Raw genomic sequence first — 20,058 nt, 5'->3', positions numbered from 1 at the left:
AGAGTGACATTTTCTTCTATTCAAGTTGCAAAGAGAGGAGGCACTTCTATTATTTTTCTCCTTGAATCAATCTTACACATAATTATAATGAAACAGCTTCTTATTTGGAATAGAAAAAAACACTAAGACCAGTTAAAAGGACGGTCCTGATCTTAGTTGGCTTAAGCAAAACACACTCTTGCGATGTTTTCCAAATACAGCTATGCAGAATACTGGAGTAGAAAAAATATTCCCCAAGGCAGAGGTCAGCGATGCACTGTAGCTGGGGCAGCTGTCAGAGGAGCACTTTACTTGAAGCTTTTTTAAGTGCTGATGATAATAGACAAGGCAGAGCTCTGCAACCATGGCTATGGTGTCTTGGCATCTCCCTCCTCGGGCAAGCAGGTAAATGCAAGGAAGAGCCCAACAAGACAGGCCTAGGACAACAGGCTGTGGAGTAAGTGCAGTCGCCGTGCCAAAAAGCTGCTGTTGTCTGCACTCAAAATAGAACTAGAGTGCTTCCAAAGTGTGTGGACTTCAGAATCATTTTTTATAAAGGAAACAAGATTAACGAGTCTTGAGAGAATTACCTATACAGACATATAGACCCTGAAATGGGGGTTTGGGACTGCTTTTTATTTCCTCACTAATATACCCTCATTTCAGGATGCCCTGGTTGTGCTTGCTTTCTTCTCTTGCCCAAGAACACAAAGTGCAGGTCAGGTCTATCTGTTCCCCAGTTCCTCTGGCAACAGCAGCAGCCTCTCCCAAAGGTCAGCACTTGGCAGAAGCAGCACTACCAAGTGCCACATCCCTACTCACCAACAACGTACAGGCAGCCATGGAGCTCGCTGACACCATTGCCAGCTCTTCGCTGACCCATTTCTTTCACTTCTATCCACTTATCCAAATGGGGGTCGTATTTCTCCACACTGGAAAGAGATGCCACACCGTCATTGCCACCCACAGCGTAAACATGGTTCTGTTGTGTAGAGAAAGAGTATTTGTAGCGTAGATGTATTTACTCAGCTTTTCATAAGCAATGGTAGGAAAACATGGCATATCCCTACAGTCCTAATTATTTACTTTTTTTAAGAATTCCAACAACAGACTTAATTATCTAACAACTTGCAAATGCTATTTTCCAATTCAAGAAGTGGAAAAGTTATGCAGCATGGCAGGTATTTTGCAGATACACGGTGACAGGGGGATTAAAGTGCAGATGCAGCCAGTTCCTTCAAACACAGTAACCGTGAGAAACTCAGAGTCTCCTGAACGAGACGTAAAGCATTAGCCTGATGTTGTCAGAAAAGCTCCTGGTACTTGCTCCCAGTTCCTCAAATACTGTTAAAACGGGGAGTGCGGTTCCATTTGCCATGAGCATTATCCTAAATATCCTCACCTTTTGCACAGTTACGTAGGATTTTGATGACCAAAGCTGCTCAGACCCACCTGCTCCATTTTGTTTAAAACCTTCTGTCCTGCCTTGGAAGAGCAGATTGGAAAAGCAGGTCAGTTCCTTGGATGGCCTCAACTTGGGAGGAAGCAGACACTTACCACCAGGGCTACGGAGCCAACTCCTCCCCTGGGGGTGTTCATTGGGGCGATGGCACTCCACCGGTCGGAATCAATGTCGTATCTCTCCACGTCGCTGAAGCAGGTGTTGTCATCCAAACCTCCTATCGCGTAAATGGGGCCGCCAAGGGAGGCGAGAGCGATTCCTCTCCTAAGAAAACCGTAGGATCAATACCTCAGTGCAAATCCTCCAGGAAAGGGAATGGGAAAGGCACATCGAGCGCAATGTTACCTGACTGGCACCCGTTTCAAACTATGGGGAAAAAGGAATGGACATTTAAAAAGTGAAGTTTACAATAAATAACTGTGGCTGGCCCTCTGCACCTCTGTGTCAGTCTTGCAGCTTTATCCCAGGAATCTTTTGTATCTTTGCAGCCTCCCATTAGAGGGGCTCTAGAGTTTTATCTGAACTTCACCTCAGCTTTCCCAGGCACCTGATCCCTGAGCAGGACTGTTGCAGCCAGAGTATTTTTGGACTGCAAAAAGACAAAGCTCCTGTTTGAAAAATAAGGGCAGGGGGGCATGGAATGCTGTTTTGATTGAATGTCACCTAAGGCCCAAGTCCTCTCCTTACATGCTTGGGTATATGAGGTTGTCTCAGTTGTTTGATTTCTCAGCACTGAACTTTACACCTCCTATTTTGTTTTACTGAATGTGAGGGAGAACCAAAACCTGCTGGTTTTAACTTTGTTGGTACAGCTGCTGCTAAAAGTTGGGAATGATTTCTTTGGGAGGCGATATTAATACGTATTAAAAGGCAAACTTGTGCTGGATATTAGATGACTGAGCTCTAGCAAAATTTAATTGCATTTTCTTCCTTTCTGTTATTTTCTATTAAGTCTGTGTTAAAATAGTTGCCAGGGTTTTTTTCTACTGAATCTACCAATACAGAAGTACAATAAGTACTACAAAATGAAAAGTATGATCTATGGCAGGAGGGAGGAAGAGGAGCAAGAAGCCACTTCTAGGAGTCTGGGTCTTGTACTTTGATTAGGTCACAGCTACAAACAGCTTTAGGACTTAGCCATGCTCAGTATTTCACTCCTGCTGGTACATGATGCTTTTAGAAATAACAAGTAACAAAATGGAATGTAGAATTAAGGAGGCTGATTTAAATGACAGCAGAAACAAAAAATTACACGTTTGTGAGTCCAACAGCCCCTTGAAAGCATCTTAAATGTGAAAAGGCAAGAAAAATCCTCAGTCTGACTTTCAGTGTTTTAGTGCTTCTGGCCTTTTGTGGCAAACCCATAGGCAGCTCTTGGTTTCCTGGGCAGGAAGTATTTTGCTGCACATTTTCTGCTGGCCCTTACCTTGCTCATTCTTAAAAAGACCAAAAAACCCGCAGAAGTTAATCAGTTTCAAGTTCTTTCTCTGGCACAGCAGTGAGCCTGTATGGGAATGTAAGCACAGCTGAAGCAGAAGAACTCTCTGCTCCAGGAGCCATCCCATCAAAAAGAAAAAAAGAAAAGGATAATAGAGTGACAAAAGAAAGCCAAAGCATAAACAGAATCAAAGTTACCAGCCAGGGCCTCTCCCTGGAGAGAGGGATTATGCAGTTTTGCACTGAAATACTCACAGTACGTTATGCACAACTTTCTGTTTGTGCAAATATGTGATGGGTGTAAGTATGTGATGCAGATTTGTGTTTGTTTTACAGCTAGTTAATAAAGGTGTTTGAATGCACAAAGCACCAGAATAGGGAAAAAAACAAAAAAAACCAACCACAAACCACCTCAAAATAGCACATTTTGGAAAACCAAAGAAAGACAGGACAGACATGATGTTTCTCAGCATCAGCAAGAAATGATGTATCACAGACTAGGACTTAAATTTTGGATCATGAGACATGTACCTCTTCGTGTTCATTGATGCCTTCATCATCCACTTGTTTGTGAGAGGATCAAATACTTCCATGCTTCCTAAGTGTTCATTTCCATCATGTCCACCTACTGCGTAGACTCTACCTGAAACACAGAGGCATCTTTGGATACAGAGATTGCTTGGCAACATTTCAGTTTTTCATTTATGCAATATCCCTGGCTATGCGGTGACAAAAAGCTCAAATAAAGGTTAAAGTTCTCAAATGTTTTCAATACAAAGATTTTAATAAGTATAGATTTTATATTTTTATATGTTGTTCTCAATCAGAGATCTATTTTAACGTAGACTTTTAGACAAAGCTTGAGATACGTAGAGAAAAAAATCTTCCCATCACTTGAGTACTGCAGGTCAGATCAGTATTGGACATTTCTAGCAGTCTCTCTAGATTTTCTATGGGGAAAGAAAGACCTCTGTTCTGCTGCAGCAGCACAGGGGCTACCACTTGCAAGAGGAAGTTGCATCATGGGTACTAAGCTGTGTAGAGCTGCACGGACCTGGTTTTACAAGATGGAGACCCCAAAATAAAGGTAGGTCTTAGGGTCTTGCCTGTACGGAGCTAAGTACGAAGGGAGCTAGTATGAATATTGGCAAATTCTGGGTGACTGCTGTGCGTGGCCATTTCTTTATAAATGGATTAAAACCAGTTAAATCACCTAGTTTGGGTTGGAAGGGACCTTCAAAGGTCATTTAGTCCAGCCCCCTTGCAGTGAGCAGGGACATCTTCAAGTAGATCAGGCTGCTGGTCCAAGCTGACCTTGAATGGGTCCAGGGATGGGACATCTACCACCTCCCTGGGCAACCTGTTCCAGTGTTTGACCTCCCTCATTGTAAAAACAGTCTTCCTTTAATCTAGTCTAAATCTTCTCTCTTTCACTTGAAAGCTATTACCCCTTGTCCTATTGCAACAGGCTCTGCTAAAACGCCTGTCCCCACCTTTCTTATAAGCCCCCTTTAAGTATTGAAAGGCCGCAATAAGGTCTCCCCGGAGCCTTCTTCAGGCTGAACCACCCCAGTTCTCTCCATTCTTCAGTAAGCATGCTCTCAGGCTGTTTCAGGATCAAAACCTGCTTCATGGGGAAGAAGCTTTACTAAACTGAAGAGTATCCAACAGTTAAGCCATTGCAAGATAGATTTCTTTGGTAGAAGTACCAATTCCAGCAAAAGGAGCAAACAAGTGCCTTTTGAATCAGGATCCTTGAATAGGGTTACTGACCTCCCACAGAGATCACACCCACGTGCCTTCTCCTGCTGTTCATTTCAGGGCCGAAGAACCAGTTGTTCTTACTGATAGAGTAGCATTCAATGCTGCGAAATGGGTCACCAGATCCACCTCTACCACCAACACAGAACAGCACACCTGAAGAAGACAATACAGGTTTCCAGAAAACTAGCAGGAAGATGGGGGATAAAGCTGTCTAGCAGAGTAAACTGAAAATTATGCTGTTTGAGAGAAGTCAAATTTTACTTCAAGGGGCACAGTCGTTGCCCTGCTCGATTTGATGCTGGATTTTGGCCTTTGCTTGGCACGCTGCCATGGCAATTAACTATCTATGCTCTTGCACAAGCAATGCATGTTTTCAATATGCTTTTTGTGATTTTTGCTTAGGGAGATAAACAGTGTTTGTTAACTATAACAATGTAAAAATTAGGATTGGCAGTCTAATATCCACCACTCACTTTTGGTGTAGGTTAGCCAAAGAATGTAAAAGTTAGCTCAAGCTTCTCGCACCAAAAGATAAGTGTCCACTGTTTTCAGTATTTCTTTGAGCATAGTGCCTGGTCAGAACGTACTTAACAGTTCCAGCTTTAACACAGATAGAGCCAATCAGGATAAATAAAATAATGCTTTAAAGAAAGAAAATGACCGCTTAAGTTCTGCTAGGAAAACGCAGCACGTTACCTAATTTCCAGAGAGGTACATAATGGCTTTCCCAATTTTGCATTCAGTCCTTAAAATCACTTCTACCCAGCTATCTAACCCTGCACAGATGTGCCACCTCTTCTCCACACCACTCCCTATGGGACAATCAGACACACATTTAATTACCAGCCGTCTGCTTCCTTGGTGTTGTGCGAATGGAGTACTCAAAGTCTGGCACTGCCCTGCTGCTCAGGTGAAGGTGGTAGTTCCTCGCTTCATCCAGCAAATCCCTACATTTGAGATTCTGCTTGACAATCTCTTCCTTTGCCACAACACCCATCAGGAAACAAATGGGCAAGAGAGGCAGCCGTACCTGGCAGGAATGAACACAGTTGGAGTCACGGGCTGAGCTGACCGCGTCACATTTTCGGAGACGCACGCGGAGCAGACGGCAGTGCTGAGCCCCCTGCCAGCCCCGCGCTCTGCACGGAGAAGGGCGCCTCTCCTCATTGGTTTGGTTCCAGCATCACAGCAGTATCAACAGCTCTTTTTAGGGACAAAGGCTTGGTCACAACCAACTGCATTGAAGCAGCAGTGGAGAACGGTCCCCTGGCCCTGGCTGAGCGGAGGAGGGAGAAGTGCACCTGCCCAGCGTGACACAGGCCGCACCGCTGACTGGGCCAGGACAGCACCTGCGTCTGCGCAGGGTGGGAATCTCCCGCTCGTCGCTGGGCCAGCCTAAGAGGGCTTTTGCCAGAATGGTTCATTTTCTTTGGGTGAAACACTGTCAGCATGAACGCGGTGCCTGCTCGGGAGGTACTGGCAGTGCAGTAACACCTGTCTCCAGTGTGCACTTGACAGACTACAGGATTTAAAGAAAATAATAAAAAAAAACGTTGAACTATGAAAAACTGCTGAAACAAGATCAGCCTCTCCAAGACTGCCTTGAAACATGCTCCTCCCCACAGCCATTTATTTTCATGGATTCACAGATTTCACAGAGTTGGAAGGGACCTCTAGAGATCATCCAGTCCCACTCCCCTGCCAAAGCAGGGTTGCCCAGAGCACATCACTCAGGAGCATCCAGGCGGGGCTTGAAGATCTCCAGAGAAGGGGACTCCACACCCTCCCTGGGCAGCCTCTTCCAGGGCTCTGCCACCCTCACCCCAAAGAAGTTCTTCCTCAGATTGGAGTGGAACTTCCCATGGTCCAGCTTGTGCCCGTTGCCCCTCGTCCTGTCACTGGGAACCACTGAAAAGAGTCCGGCTCCATCCTCCTTCAACCCACCCTTTAGATACTTGAAAACATAGATGAGGTCTCCCCTCAGCCTTCTCTTCTCCAGGCTTAAGAGCCCCAGCCTTTTCTCATCAGGGAGGTGCTCCAATGCCTTAATCATCTTTGTTGCCCTACGCTGGACTCTCTCCAGCAGTTCCCTGTCCCTCTTGAACTGGGGAGCCCAGAACTGGATGCAGGATTCCAGTTGTGGCCTCCCCAGTGCAGAGCAGAGGGGGAGAATGACCTCCCTTGACCTGCTGGCCACACTTCTCTGTATGCAGCCCAGGATCCCATTGGCCCTCTTGGCCACAAGGGCACATTGCTGGCTCATGGAGAGCCTGCCACCCACCAGGACCCCCAGATCCTTCTCCTCAGTACTACTTCCCAGAAGATCCATCCCTAACCTATACTGGTGCCTGGGGTTCTTCCTCCCCAGGTGCAGGATCCTACATTTGTCCTTGTTGAACCTCATTAGGTTCTTCTCTGCCCAGCTCTCCAGCCTGTTCAGGTCACACTGGATGGTGGCACAGCCCTCTGGAGTGTCAGCCAGCCCTCCCAGTTTGGTATCATCAGCAAACTTGCTGAGGATACACTCTGTCCCCTTGTCCAGGTCATTGATGAATATGTTGAACAGGACTGGGCCGAGTATTGACCCCTGGGGGACACCACTGGTTACAGGCCTCCAACTTGACCCTGCTCCATTAATGACAACCCTCTGAGTTCTGTCACACAGCCAGGACTCAATCCACCTACCTCACTGCCCCCTCATCTAGCCCACACGTCCTTAATTTTCCAATGAGGATGTTGTGTGAGACCTTTCATGTGTCCTTGTGAGGGAAACACTGAGTAATAGGAAGCGCAATCGGGTGCAAAGATGGGAGGGGTGTTAGCAGGGGGAACTGAAGCAAACCATCGTCTGACTTCCTCAGGTTTGGAGTCGACACTGTCAAGCAGCTCCCAGTTGGCTCAGCAGCAATGGTGAAGGAGAAGGCCAGTATCTCAAGTGCTTCTCAGAGCAGCTGGGTGGTGCTGTTATATGGCTGACAAGTGTCCCTGTCTTCACGTAAGCAAGTGTCTCTACCAGTTCTTCCTTACCCACTTGCTTTCAGCCCCCTTCTTCCTTGACTTTGGCCTGACTTCTTTGAGGCTAATTAAAAGTACCACGGTAGCCCTGCTCATAGACTCGAGAGGCAAGTGATGCGGTAAGAACTCAAGGCTGACAAATTCAGAACCTCACTATAACGGTGAAACCCGTAAGGCTGACGATGGTGTGGATAATAACTGTCAAGGAGCCCAGTCGTGTTTCCTGCTGGAAATAATGTCCAGATCACCTGATGGCTCCATATACTCTGCCAAATAAACCATACTTACAGGAAGGGGCTTACTTTTTCATCACTTCATTCTAGACTCTAGTTTCCATGAACAGAATAAAGCTGGTACTCTCACTTGCTAGCACACCTGGGCAATAAAAATCAATCTAATATTAAAAAAAAAAATCCTCAAATTTAAGCCTGTAAATTTAATCACAGTTAGAAGTTTTTTTTGGTACCAAAACCCTCATGCTAGTCTAGATGAAACTAATGGTTTTTGGAAGACAGTTAATAAGCGGTTGTGATCTTTTACAAGGAAATGTGAAAAACCATGTGTGAAGACAATGACAGCAGTGTGTTATGGACCTCTCATTACTCACATGGTGCCTGCACTAGCAATTCTGCCAAATGCAAAAATCAGTGACCCCTGAAACAGCACAATTGATCCCACCTGCTGAGGCACATCGGGTGGTTTGCAGTGCATGGCACGTACCCCCCTCCTCCCCAGCACAGGTTCCCCATGCCTTTCTCAACTACTGTGTTTTAAACTCCCATAACCAGCACATATGGAGCTTGAATAACTGAACTACCTAACACTTTGACAGGAGGAGGTCCCATGGGTGTTTCGAGGCACCTTTTGAGACCTGTATGTGTTTCTTTCAGAAGTGGTGGATTTGCATCAAGTCTAGACCATTGCAAACAGCTTTTGTATCCTAAAGGCAGCAGTACTATTCTAGTGAGCATTAAAGGTCCTGGCATATGTTTCCTAGCCTGCTCATAGGGCTAACACAGCCCTAGGTCTTTTGTTAATTAAATCTGCAGAAGATTCTAGAAGCAGCATGGCTTCATATGACACATCTCTGCTAGAGTTACAGTTTTACTCTCCTAGCCATGTAAAAAAAACCCTCAACAGCTTTGCGCTCTTTTCTTAAGATCCAATAGTTATCAGCAAGGGAAGTGAGCATTTCAGGCTCTAGTAGTACCAAACCAAGTGGAGTGACGGCTTTATGTTCTCCGCTGTGTGTAAATATAAGAAGTTTCTGCTCTGTCAGAGACACAGGTTTTTTTGGGCTCCCCACTCCACCGCCGCGAGCATAAAGTGAGTCCTCTTCTCTCTACAGAAACTGGAGAATACAACTTCTTCCTGATATTCAGGAGGTCTAATCTGCTTCCGCTGTCAACTCACAGCTCTGAATACCAGATGAGGCACCAACTGCTCAGAACATTTTTCATCTTGAGCTCTACCTAAGTACAAACAGCCGATTCTATGACTAAACCAATGACCAGACAGGCACGGGGCGCCTCAGTCTGCCCTACCTGCGCAAGGATTTCATCCAGCCACGTAGCATGATGCTGTGGGTTGGCCAGCAGCCACTTGATAGCAGCGTTGTAAGCTTGCTTTTCATTTTCAATGTTCAGGTCACTGGAGGACAGGAGTTTATGGAGGTGCTGTGGTGACACGTTCACAAAGTCTTCACACTCCACCACTTCCGTAAAATGTTCACAAGCGTATTGATCAGCCATGTCCATCAAGTCAATGCGGTTGTGACTCTCTGCAAATGCCCTGACTGCCAGGCAGTTGGAGGGATGGAAGTGCAGCTTCATGTATTCGCAGCACGCCTTTGCTACCAGTTCTACCTGAAGAATGCAAGCGGCGTACAAGAGAGGCTGGACGTTATCCACTGTCAAAGTGAGCCGGGAGGAGTACACAAACTTCACCAGGTCTTCTATCGCATCGCCATCAAAGTCCCTGATCTCGATCAATGTCTGCTTGGCTTCAGCCATTTCCGAAAGAAACATTGCTCTGAAGTAAGGTATAGCACAAGCTAGTACCAGTTTGTGGCAGGAGATGAGCTTTGAACCAACCTGAAAAAAAAAGAGAAAGAGAACAAAAAAAACCTAAATCTTTTACTGGAACGTCAGTTTTGGCTATGATAGGACGGACACTGAAGCTGAAATAAGAACTCTGAACTCGAGTTACACTGAGCTACTGTATTTTGTTCAAACAAATTAACTCCATTTGCCCTGTACTCACCAGAGAAGGGTAAGGCCATAACACAAGGAAGCAATAGCACTGATGCACTGAACTTGCTTTTCTTTAAGAGCCATGTCCTGTTATTTTAAATGAAACATCCTTAGGAACCTTCTAGATGCATCTGGGAGACAGGAGGAGACTGCTAGGCACTTGTTTGTTTTCCGTGTATTCAGAGACTTTAAGGGGGGATGAAAATTGTAAAGTGACATTTTTAGACAACTGAATTTAAATCTCTGGACTTTTATTACTATTGAGGAATGGATATTGCTGTTAATTAGAGACAAATTAATGTAAAACAGCAGTAATAACAGCTATCACAGGAATTATGAAAAGTTTCCAGTCACTTCAAGTTTTTTAGAAGCTGTTTAGACACAAAAGGTAGAGCATTCCCCATAACGAGGGGGTATTTTTCAAAATTCTGATCAGAAAGTGCAAAATAAGTTTTTCATTTATAAAATTCTAGAATTCAATTACATTAAAAGAGAATGTATGTATTGAAAGTAAAGGAACCATCCACTACTTATTTGTGTTACAGGAGTGCTTTCTTACAGCCTTTGTCACTCTGAGTACACACTAACATAAAGGGATGGCCGAGTTAAGCAACCAGTTTCCCTGACAGACCCAAGTTACATGTTCATGTTCAGATGAAGGTGTTACAGTGTGCTGTCTTGCAATTTAAAATAAATAAATAAATAATAAAGGATGATTTTGAGTTTTTTCCAAGATCTGATTTAACCAACAATTTCTCTACCCTTTTTAAAAGTGTGTGTTATCAACACAAGTGTAACCTGCCTGGCAAGCAGTAAGTTGAGTAGAGAAAGCAAACACACGTGAATGAGTACGCTGATTAAAAGAGAAGAAAAGATGGATGGTCCAGTGTGAGTTAATTAGATCACTCCAGAAGGAACACGTGGCTTTAGTATTTTACCCAAATCTGCTTATTTTTAAACATCTAGCATGTTCTTGGTATTTTGAAATCACTTTCCCTACAGTTATTATTTTAAGAGCCAGCAGTTAAGTCAAGAATTGGTCTGACAACTGCAATGTCAGAATTGCTCACTATCAGAGATTATGCACAAAAGCAGAAAGTTCAGTGGAGGAGCAGTTATTCTGAAAACATGAGAAATGTCTAAGCACTACAGGAAGAAAAATCAAATCCTCCAGAAAATTCTAGTTCAAAATATAGTTATCTGTTACTTGAAAATCACTAATTTAGGAAGCCTTAGCCTTATGGTATGATGTACTCAGGTTGCTCTAGCCTCCATAGATAATATTCTCTACTTGAGGACTGAAAGCAAAGTCATGCAATCTAATGTTCTTAAACTACCGAAGTAGCTTACACAAATAATACAAATGAGTATTAACACAAGCCTAACTTAGGGAAAGTTAAACTGCAGTCACAGTAAAGTGCATTTTCCAAGCCAAGTTTCCATGGCAGTAGTATGTATATGTTTAACTCTATTTATAAAATAAGACTTTCTGCCTTTTTCGCAAGCGTTTGTGGAAATGGAGAAAGGCATGGATGAGGTCAAGAAAAGGGAAGAGGAGGGTTGTTACAAGTTGTGACATGAACATTCTTCCCCAAACTGCCTTCTAAAAAGACCTCATGATGAGCTCTTACGCAAGTTCTGTTTCATGGCTCTCGTGCTGTCTGGAGCCGCTTCAGTATTGTCACTCAGTGTCCTGTGAGCATTGACTCAACTGGGCCTGGTGGGCCACTGGACCTGTTCACTGCTGCATCTAGTGCCTGTTCAGTGCCTGGTGACAGGCAATTTAATATCTTGTGTGAAGAATATATTAAAATGTTCTTGCTTATTCTACTCCTGTTGTCCATTGGGGCAGAAGGGAGCAAAACCCTCTTCCTCTCAGAAATTTCCATTGTCTCCCAAGCGTTTAGAAAGGTGAGATGCCTATCTGAGGGGCAGCAGGGACACACATCTGTCAAAGATTTTCTCTGTTAATATCTAATAGTAAAAGTGGCAGTAAAACAATTTCTCCTAAAAGAATCTGTCATTTTTTCTTGGTATAGATATGCTTAATCTCTTTTTCTTAAGTAACTATCTTGGACTATTAAGATGTCTAGCTAAGCTATACTTACTATACTTACTATTTGTAGATGCTGGCAACCACTGTTAAGGATGCTAGATATAAATTTGTTGTAATCAGGATATAAGTAATACAGCTGAGTTACAAAGAATGCAATACTATGCAAGAATCATAAAACTGATTTCCTCCTCATCCTCCTTTACTCTTTAATCAGCTGTAGAACATAATTGCCTGGGTTTCTCTTTTTTTTCTATCTTTGAGAATGCTGGATTTGTTCCAGAAATTGTTTTCCAGGAAAGATCTAGCAGAACACCACAGAATGCAAAAGTAGAAATAAAATTGGAGATGAAATTGTGTGAGAACAAAGAAGGTACAAGGAGCTGAAATTGCACAGTAATATACTGATCAACTGTGAGAACCTGCTTAGAAGGCAAGTTGGGTGAGGTCAAAGACAGGTACCTCCTCTCTCGGATTGTCAATATCTTAAGTGTTTACATTTCAGTTGTAAACTTCCTAAGGAAAAAAAAACAACATAAGCTAGGGATTCCTCAGATCTAACAGGTATTCTATGGCTTCCATACCCTTGCCCAAATTCACAGCCAGCACACTTATTCGTAACTTAATCTTCAGACCATTAAATGCAATAGATGTGTGACAGTATCACCTTCAGTGTAACATCACAGAGCTCTCCAGCTTCGAAGAAGTGAAGGAGAGAGCTGTGAAAATCCTTCCAAGACTCATTTGCTTCAAATACAAAGATGTCATCTTCACCATCACTGTTGGAAGACCTAGTTTGCTGCTGCTGCTGTTGCTGCCGCCTTTTCCCCTTTACCCCATGTTGTTTTGCCTGCTCTGGGACCATGGATTCTGAAGCCATTGGCTGTTTCTTCTTACACTGCGTGAATCTTCAAAAAATCCTGCCAAGACAAAATCCAGCCCATCAGGAGTCAAGTCCTAAAATGCAGTTAAATTTTGTTCATCTTCCTGTTAAAAAAAACAAACGACAACACAAAAAAATGATGAGAGATCAGATACTGCTAATACATAACACTTTGATTACATGTTATAAACACTACCTATAATCTTACTTGGGGAAGGTGAGAGGAGAATAGGGGAAAAAAGACCCACTGCCAAGAAGCCTATGCAGGTACCTTTAGGAAAAGCCATTGTGAACTTGTTGCCCACTCTTCTTGAAAAAAACATGAAAAATAAAAGGCAAAGATGTATCTTCCAACATTCCTGATCTCACTGATGTGGATGGCAGAGGAATAGAAGGGGCATGGCCCACAGACAGCTGTGCTTCTTTGGTCCTTAAATAGCATCTCTCAGTGCTGTTGCCACAGACAGACTATTGATCTGACCACCAATAGGTATTTTGCACATACTTATTACTCAGTTTTCCAAGGTGTCTTTGTGAGACAGAGCTCTTTGTGAGCTTCTGCAGACCTAGAGAACAAGAACATACAGAAAAATCTTGGAATGAAAACTATTTCCTTTCATTTAGCAACCATATTGATCCAGCAGATTAATATTTAAAGCATGACAATGAGAAGCAAGTTTGTTCCTGGTTGCTCGCTTTTACTTTAGACGGTTTACCCAGCTTAGCTGAAGATTTTTAAGGTGTGTGAGATTTATACAGCTCGGACTAATGGAATCTTACCTATGCTGCCGTGACAGCTTTCCCTGGGCTGAAAGACAAATCAGGGATACCACAGACAATGGGGAGAAAGCTTTTTCTGCTTGTCACGCAAATATTTGACTCTTCCTGCTACTGTGTTAGGCTTCAGTTACGTTCAGCTTCAAGTCCAGCTTTTTATTTAAAGAAGAAAAAAAGTTAAGCAGTAAGGGAAGAGCAATTTTTTTCCCAGTTTGGTGGCATATTTTAAGTCTCAGCTCTGTGCATCTAAAAGCCATGAAAGCCAACTCAGTAAGATTTAGGCTGTGCATTCACATGCTAAGTGGAAGATTATGAAGTCCACAAGAAAAAATTAAATACTGTTTGAAAGCATGGAGATACTGACTCAGCTTACAAGCAGGAGTTCTGTTAGATTTTGGCAAGGGAAACAAATGGATTTGTAAGGTTTTAAGACAAAGTCTCTGGAGAGCACATTTAGCAGCATGTTCTTCTCTTACAAAATCATAGAATTGTCTAGACTGGAATCAGATCATCCAGTCCAACCATCAACCCAACACTGACAAAAACCATCACTAAACCATATATCCAAGCTCTATGTCTACCCATCTCAAATACTGCCGGGGATGGTGACTCAGCCACTTCCCTGGGCAGCGTGTTCCAATGCTTAATAACCCTTTCAGTGTAAAAATTTTTCCTAATATCCAGTCTGAACCTAGCTTTGGTTTTCATGTTTTCTGGTTAATTTTTTATGCATTCATTCATCTTTCTACACTAAGAGCTGATGCTTCCTGTAGTTCAGTGATTGCTGCTCACGGATTCTGGTGTTGGAGGAAGTGGACTGACTGAAGTAACAAAAAATTATTCTATAGTAAAAATGTAAGTCACATGTCTGGGAGCAGAACTCATTTTCTTCCGGGGTATTTGGAAAGTGCCTGTGCCTGGCCCAGTGCAGCCAACAGCCTCATCACTGCACAGGCCAAGCAAGTTAAAGTAAGATCAAACATGCATAGAATACTCACTAATGGTGCTGTAAGCAAGGTAAGCTTCCTTAGAGAAGGGTCTTATTTCTTCCAGAATCACAAATTAATTCAAAGATATTAGGGATCACGGGCTATTTATATAGTTCATAGCAAGGAATACCTTTTTCTGTTGAAAACTTAACTTCTATTATGCCAGATTTGACAAATTACTATACTAAGGTGTTTTTCTAGCTTGTTAGGAGGAAAAATCTTGATATTTTAGTTCTCCTAACTTCAAATTAATCATCCACAACTGGTACTCACCACCTTTGCTGTGTTTGACATGCCCTTCAAAGAAGTCACTACTACCATTGAGATATGAAGCTAACACAGAACTTCAGATGCAACCTACAGAAGTTACAAAACTTAATATAGACAAGCAAGAGGAAAAATTGAAATGCTGTACAAGGGTTTTGAAAAGCACCATGTATTATTCATTCAGAGACCAGATATAGCATCTTTAGCCTACACTTCTAGGTAACTCTTGCTTATTTTCGTCCTTAACTGACACTTACTTCACAGCTCCTTAGATACTCACACCTAACAGAATTTTTACAGCTGAGTAGAAATGCTGCTTACAGACACTTACAAAACACTGCCATGGCCACTCAAAACCTCAATAACATGTGCTTCCTTTTCATCTCAGCAATCATGTCTTCCAGCCTTCCTACAGTCCAGTATTTTGACAACACTGAAGAGTGTAAGTGACCATCCCAGAAGTTGACTGACTCTAAAGAAACTAAAGGAAGTGCCTCATTCATAATAACATCATCTGTTATTCCTGGTAGACAGCTGCTTGACACTTTCTCTGAAGGAGTAACTGTCTGAATTAAAAAAAAAACAATCCACACATTGTTTATAGCTCACCATTGTTTGCTGAGAGCAGGCCAGCAATTTTTTTCTTCAAGTTAAATATTTAGAAATATTGATGGTGTCTGCTGTTCCCAGAGTGTAGCTGTTCCAGACCCCAGAGCTGATGTTCTGGTCCTCAGTGCTGGTCCTCAGGCAAGGGACAGAGGATCCCCTCCTAGCTACTCCTCACTATCAAACTTAGAAAAGCAAGTAGGGATGGCAGGTCAGAGCACAAGCATGTTATCTTATATCTGCTGCAATTCAGGTAACAGTAAAATCCTAAAGTGAAGAGCTTTTGATTCAGATATTCTATCTAAATCTGAAACTGAATTAAGCGTAAAATTCCTCAAGTCACATAGAGTAATTATGTTCAGCAGAGGTAAAATACCTCAAATAATTGTGAAGCAAAAATAAACACAAGACATTAGACAGTGGCAGGACATGAATCAACATCACTCTGTTTTCCTGTCATGAAATGAAACCCCAGGAATCCTGGCCAACAGGCCAACCTAGACGTTGGAGTACATGGCCTCCTCCCCTTGTCAGGTACCTCAGGAGACAGTGCTCCAGAAAAAGGGGATTGTTCTCATTCTTCCACTGGCATAAAGGATGAAGACGTTTCAGTGATACAGAACAGAAACAAAATGAAGACTCCCGCTATGACCCCAGCTAGGCAGTGTTCAGATGAGAGGTGTTATGATACCTGTAAATCCAATGCTCTTTGTGAGCAGTGGTACTGAAGCTGGAAAACAGAAGACAGATTCACTAACTATCCTGTATATAATTTTGATTACCCACACACTAAACGAACAAAGAAATCACATTATGATCTGTGCAAAGAAGGGCAGTTAGCCCCACTCAGAAAACAGAAGGGCTTTTTAACTGAAGGAGACGAGAAATTTGCCTTCTGTAAATGCAAAGTTTGTAGCCCTATGAGCAGGGAGGTTTTGGAAGCGAGTACGAACAGACTGCATGCATATAAATACACAGGTTTGTACATGTGGCTGTGTAAAACTAACTTGTCTAATACACAGACTGATGAGTCTCTGTCGGTAATTATATGCTGGAGTTGCTGACCACAAGGTTAGATAAGCATATGCAGTGACAAAATCTTCTGAACTTTAATCTAGCTAGCAAAACAACTCTAGCTGTTGTCCTGTGTTGTACTAAGAAAACTTGAACATTTGAAAAGAGGGCAGCTGGCAGAGCTGAGGAAGAGACGGAGGGAGAGAAGTGGGAAGACAGGAGGCAGCTGCAGTGCAAACTGCGGCCAAGCAGCAGCTTTGGCGGGGACTGCCCAAGCAGCTATTCACTGGGTACAGCTGCGTCACCAAGAAGGAACATTGGGGGGAAAAACTGGTAGACAAAATAGTGTAGAAAAACCTCAGTGGTCTCCCCTTCTCCATTCGCCAGTTCCATCAAAGGAGTTATGGAAACTTCATGCAAAACTGCTCAGATTCCCATGCTAATTAGGTCAAATCAGACAAGGTTGGAAAACATGGGAATGTTCAAGTTACACGCTGTATTACAAGCCCAACCTACTGTACTTTTCAGCAGAAAGTTAATTTAGCAGAAAAAAAAAAATAATCAGAAACCACACATCTAACTGGTTTAGCTTGTTTAAAACCACCAGGCTTTCTTTTGTTCATAAAAAATTTTCTTAGACAACACTAACAGAAAATTTCAAGACCCTTTCAATATTTCAAAGATTCTTTGTAGCAAAAATTGACATGTATTATTATTTTGTGTTACTTGTCACACAGGTAGTTCAGAAAACAGTGAAATGGGTATAGCTGGCACCATCTTTCATCTGCCTCTATAACGAAATGCTGTAGACATACAAGTAGTGAACGAGGACTGCTCCTTCTTGGAAAAATGCAACAGAAAAAGCACAGAAAAGGTGTTTTGTACAGCATGAAAAGCATAGTCAGATAAAATCTCATTTTGGAAATAATTCTGCCTGGCAATCCCTTAATTCTGTTTTCAGACAACTTCTTCCCTGCTTCCAACAAAGTTCTACTGAGGCTTAATACAAGTTTCCATTGAACACCAAAAAGGCCAACCATCTCAAGGGCTTTAAGGAATGAAAGGTTGACAATTTTTTCAGTTTTGCATAACCAGAACCAAAAAACCTAATATGCCATGATTTATGCTTGATTTACTTTTGCTTCAGAACAACCACCAAAACCCATCAGAAGCCCCAGAACAGTGAAGAAGGACTCTGCTTTGCAGGTACAGGTGTACTTAAGAAGTAATTTATTTATGTAAGGTAACCTTGGGAATATCCAAAAAACAGCCCATGAAAGAAAAAACACTGCAAATCAGTGCAATTCTTGGCAGAATAGTAAAGTGTTGACAGATATGTAATAAAAATTTTAACTAGTACTTTATGTTCATAAGAACACAGAACAGGCCTTTACCAAGGAGGGGCACTATTCTCTTCTCTGATGGACCTGATTCAAAATAACAGTATTTTAATGGTCTCCACAGCAGTGTTTATTCCAGCCCTTCCTGGGAAGTTAAGGGACAGCAAAATAATTTCTAAGTCATTTGCCAGCTGCCCTTTACCCTGGACGTGTAATTCAAGGCCCGGTACCCTCCAGAGCATCCCAGAGCTGCACCAAACACCGTTTCCCACACACCTACCAGCCCCACCCTTGCAGGGCTCTCTGCCTTTAGCTGCCAACCATCATCATATTCTCTTGTCTAAAGCCACGATTCACTGAGGCTGAAGTTACACTCACAAGTCAAACGGCTCAAATGACAAAGCAGTATCACCTTCCTTTTGTCCCAGAGCTGTAAATGCTCCTTCAAAATCTGTTTGAAAGCAGGAGAGGCGCAGAGGTAATACAAGATAAAAGGCTGCACAACCCAAGACACTACTACTATTGATGCAAGAAATTATTATTGCAAAAATCTGTTTGGTGAAGCCTGTTGAGGAAAAACTAAGACACTGTCTAACATGATGCTATGCTGCCTTGCATGAAATTACTGGCAGTAATTACACAATGATTGCATCTGCTTGTGACCACACTGATTAAACTTGTTTTTACAAATAAATGGCCAACTAGAAAACTGGATACCTGGCTACTGACATCTCATTAACAATTATAAAATAAATCAGGTCATGAATACATTGCTAATCACATGCTGCACAGCAACTACAGGTACAATGTTGATGTTACAAAGTGGAAACACTTCTTGCATAGCACAAGAGTTCACACAGAGGTTATAGAGGAATCCACCAAAACTACTCAAAAAACCTCAGGCTGAATTGCTAAAAGAACCTTTCACAGCTTAACCTCTGTTACAAGCAATTAAAGCTGTATGTGACACAACCATTTTGGTTTTAGCTTGTTAACATTTGATGAGCTATTCCACCAGCTGTAGCACTTGTCTATAGTCACATGTGTGAACTGTTTCTTCATTATGCTTCCAGAAGGGTTTGCAAGAGGCAACAGAACAGAACACCAGGTATTTCTGAATTTTATAACTTTTACTACTGCAGAATACATAGGAATGACTAGCCAAAGGTGGAAATGCAGATCTATAAACTAGAAGGGTGCCTATTTGGTTTATGAACTACCTCCGCACCCCTTATGGATAAGAGCTTGATTAACTGGTAATTCCCAGCAGCCAGTAAGCAATCAGCTTGGGGGGAGATATGAAGGTGGAACCTACCACAGCTGGAAGGAAACTCAAGTAGGCAATATAAAGAGCTGATAGAGTTACAGCACCCGAAATTCTCATTTGAGAAGGAAGGAGAGGTGAGAGAGCTCCTGAGGCTTTCCTCAGTAGCACCAGGTAATTTCTTGCTGGTTTTAAACAAAAAATACTTGGTCGGGGGTAACTCAAGTAACTTGTTATCTATCCATTATGAGCTATCAATAGTAACCCGACCAGGATACCAGTTTTTGGGCTGCGGTCTCCACAGTAGTGAGTTAATGCAGCGCTTTGAAAGGCGTGGGCTCCTGGCTGGGTTTATCCGCCTGGTTCTGTCCCTGAGGCAGCCGAGCGCTGTGAGGGCTCCAGGGCAGCCCCCCGGAGAACGAGCTCTGCCGCCCAGGGGAGGCTGGCCCCGGCAGCCCGCCGCCTCCTCTGCTCCTGTCAGGGGCGCAGTCTGGCCCTGGGCGACTTGCACCGATTCTAGGTTAATTTACAAGAAATCCGCGCTCCGTTTGGGTCTGTGAAGCCGGTCGTGGCAATAACCCTTAGCAATGAAAGGGAGCGGGGCCCGTTACCGCCCCCGCGGCTGAAGGAGCGGCCCTACCCACCCTCCGGCTGCCGGCGCCCTGTGGGAGGGCGAGGGCCGTTTCGGGGGCAAGAACGGAGGGGAGGGGAGGGGGTGGAAGGGTCAGGAGGAGGAAAAACCATCCCGCCCGCCCACGCCGGAGCAAGCGGGGCCGCCCGCCGCCGCACTTCAGGGGAGGGGGTGAGTTACATAAAGGCAGGGGCAGCCCCCCGTGGCGGTGGGCCCTGACCGAGGCGGAGCGCGGTACGGCGGGGGAAAGGCCCGACGACTAGGACCAGAGACCCGCTTCCTTCCCCCTCCCCCCCCTCACCTGCGGTGCCGCCGAGAGCCGGGG

At 43.5% G+C, this 20,058-nt stretch overlaps 2 protein-coding genes across 7 annotated transcripts in view; one reads left to right on the top strand and one right to left on the bottom strand.

Moving 5' to 3' along the window:
- The window catches only part of LOC106892543 (AF4/FMR2 family member 1-like), a 15,312-nt gene extending 13,823 nt beyond the window's left edge, over positions 1–1,489 (top strand). The window contains exon 5 of the mRNA XM_014949807.1: positions 1,393–1,489. The gene's annotated coding sequence lies outside the window, so the exon portion shown is untranslated. The remainder of the gene's footprint in view (positions 1–1,392) is intronic.
- The window catches only part of KLHL8 (kelch like family member 8), a 22,364-nt gene extending 2,306 nt beyond the window's left edge, over positions 1–20,058 (bottom strand). The window contains exons 1-9 of one of the 6 annotated variants that reach the window (XM_014949891.1): positions 15,488–15,664; positions 13,117–13,411; positions 12,630–12,949; positions 9,202–9,750; positions 5,486–5,672; positions 4,652–4,795; positions 3,410–3,521; positions 1,537–1,705; positions 813–961 (exon numbers count right to left, since the gene is read on the bottom strand). In XM_014949891.1, coding sequence (XP_014805377.1) covers positions 813–961; positions 1,537–1,705; positions 3,410–3,521; positions 4,652–4,795; positions 5,486–5,672; positions 9,202–9,750; positions 12,630–12,842 — 1,523 coding nt within the window. In that variant the 5' untranslated portion in view covers positions 12,843–12,949; positions 13,117–13,411; positions 15,488–15,664. Of the gene's footprint in view, positions 1–801; positions 962–1,536; positions 1,706–3,409; positions 3,522–4,651; positions 4,796–5,485; positions 5,673–9,201; positions 9,751–9,919; positions 10,096–12,629; positions 12,950–13,116; positions 13,412–15,487; positions 15,665–20,034 lie in introns of those variants that run through there. The other 5 variants (XM_014949885.1, XM_014949886.1, XM_014949889.1 and 2 more) reach the window with 5 other exon arrangements.

Source organism: Calidris pugnax, unplaced genomic scaffold (genome assembly GCF_001431845.1).
Source record: "Calidris pugnax isolate Ruff unplaced genomic scaffold, ASM143184v1 scaffold42, whole genome shotgun sequence".
Taxonomy (NCBI): domain Eukaryota; kingdom Metazoa; phylum Chordata; class Aves; order Charadriiformes; family Scolopacidae; genus Calidris; species Calidris pugnax.
This window is presented reverse-complemented; position numbering and strand designations above follow the sequence as displayed.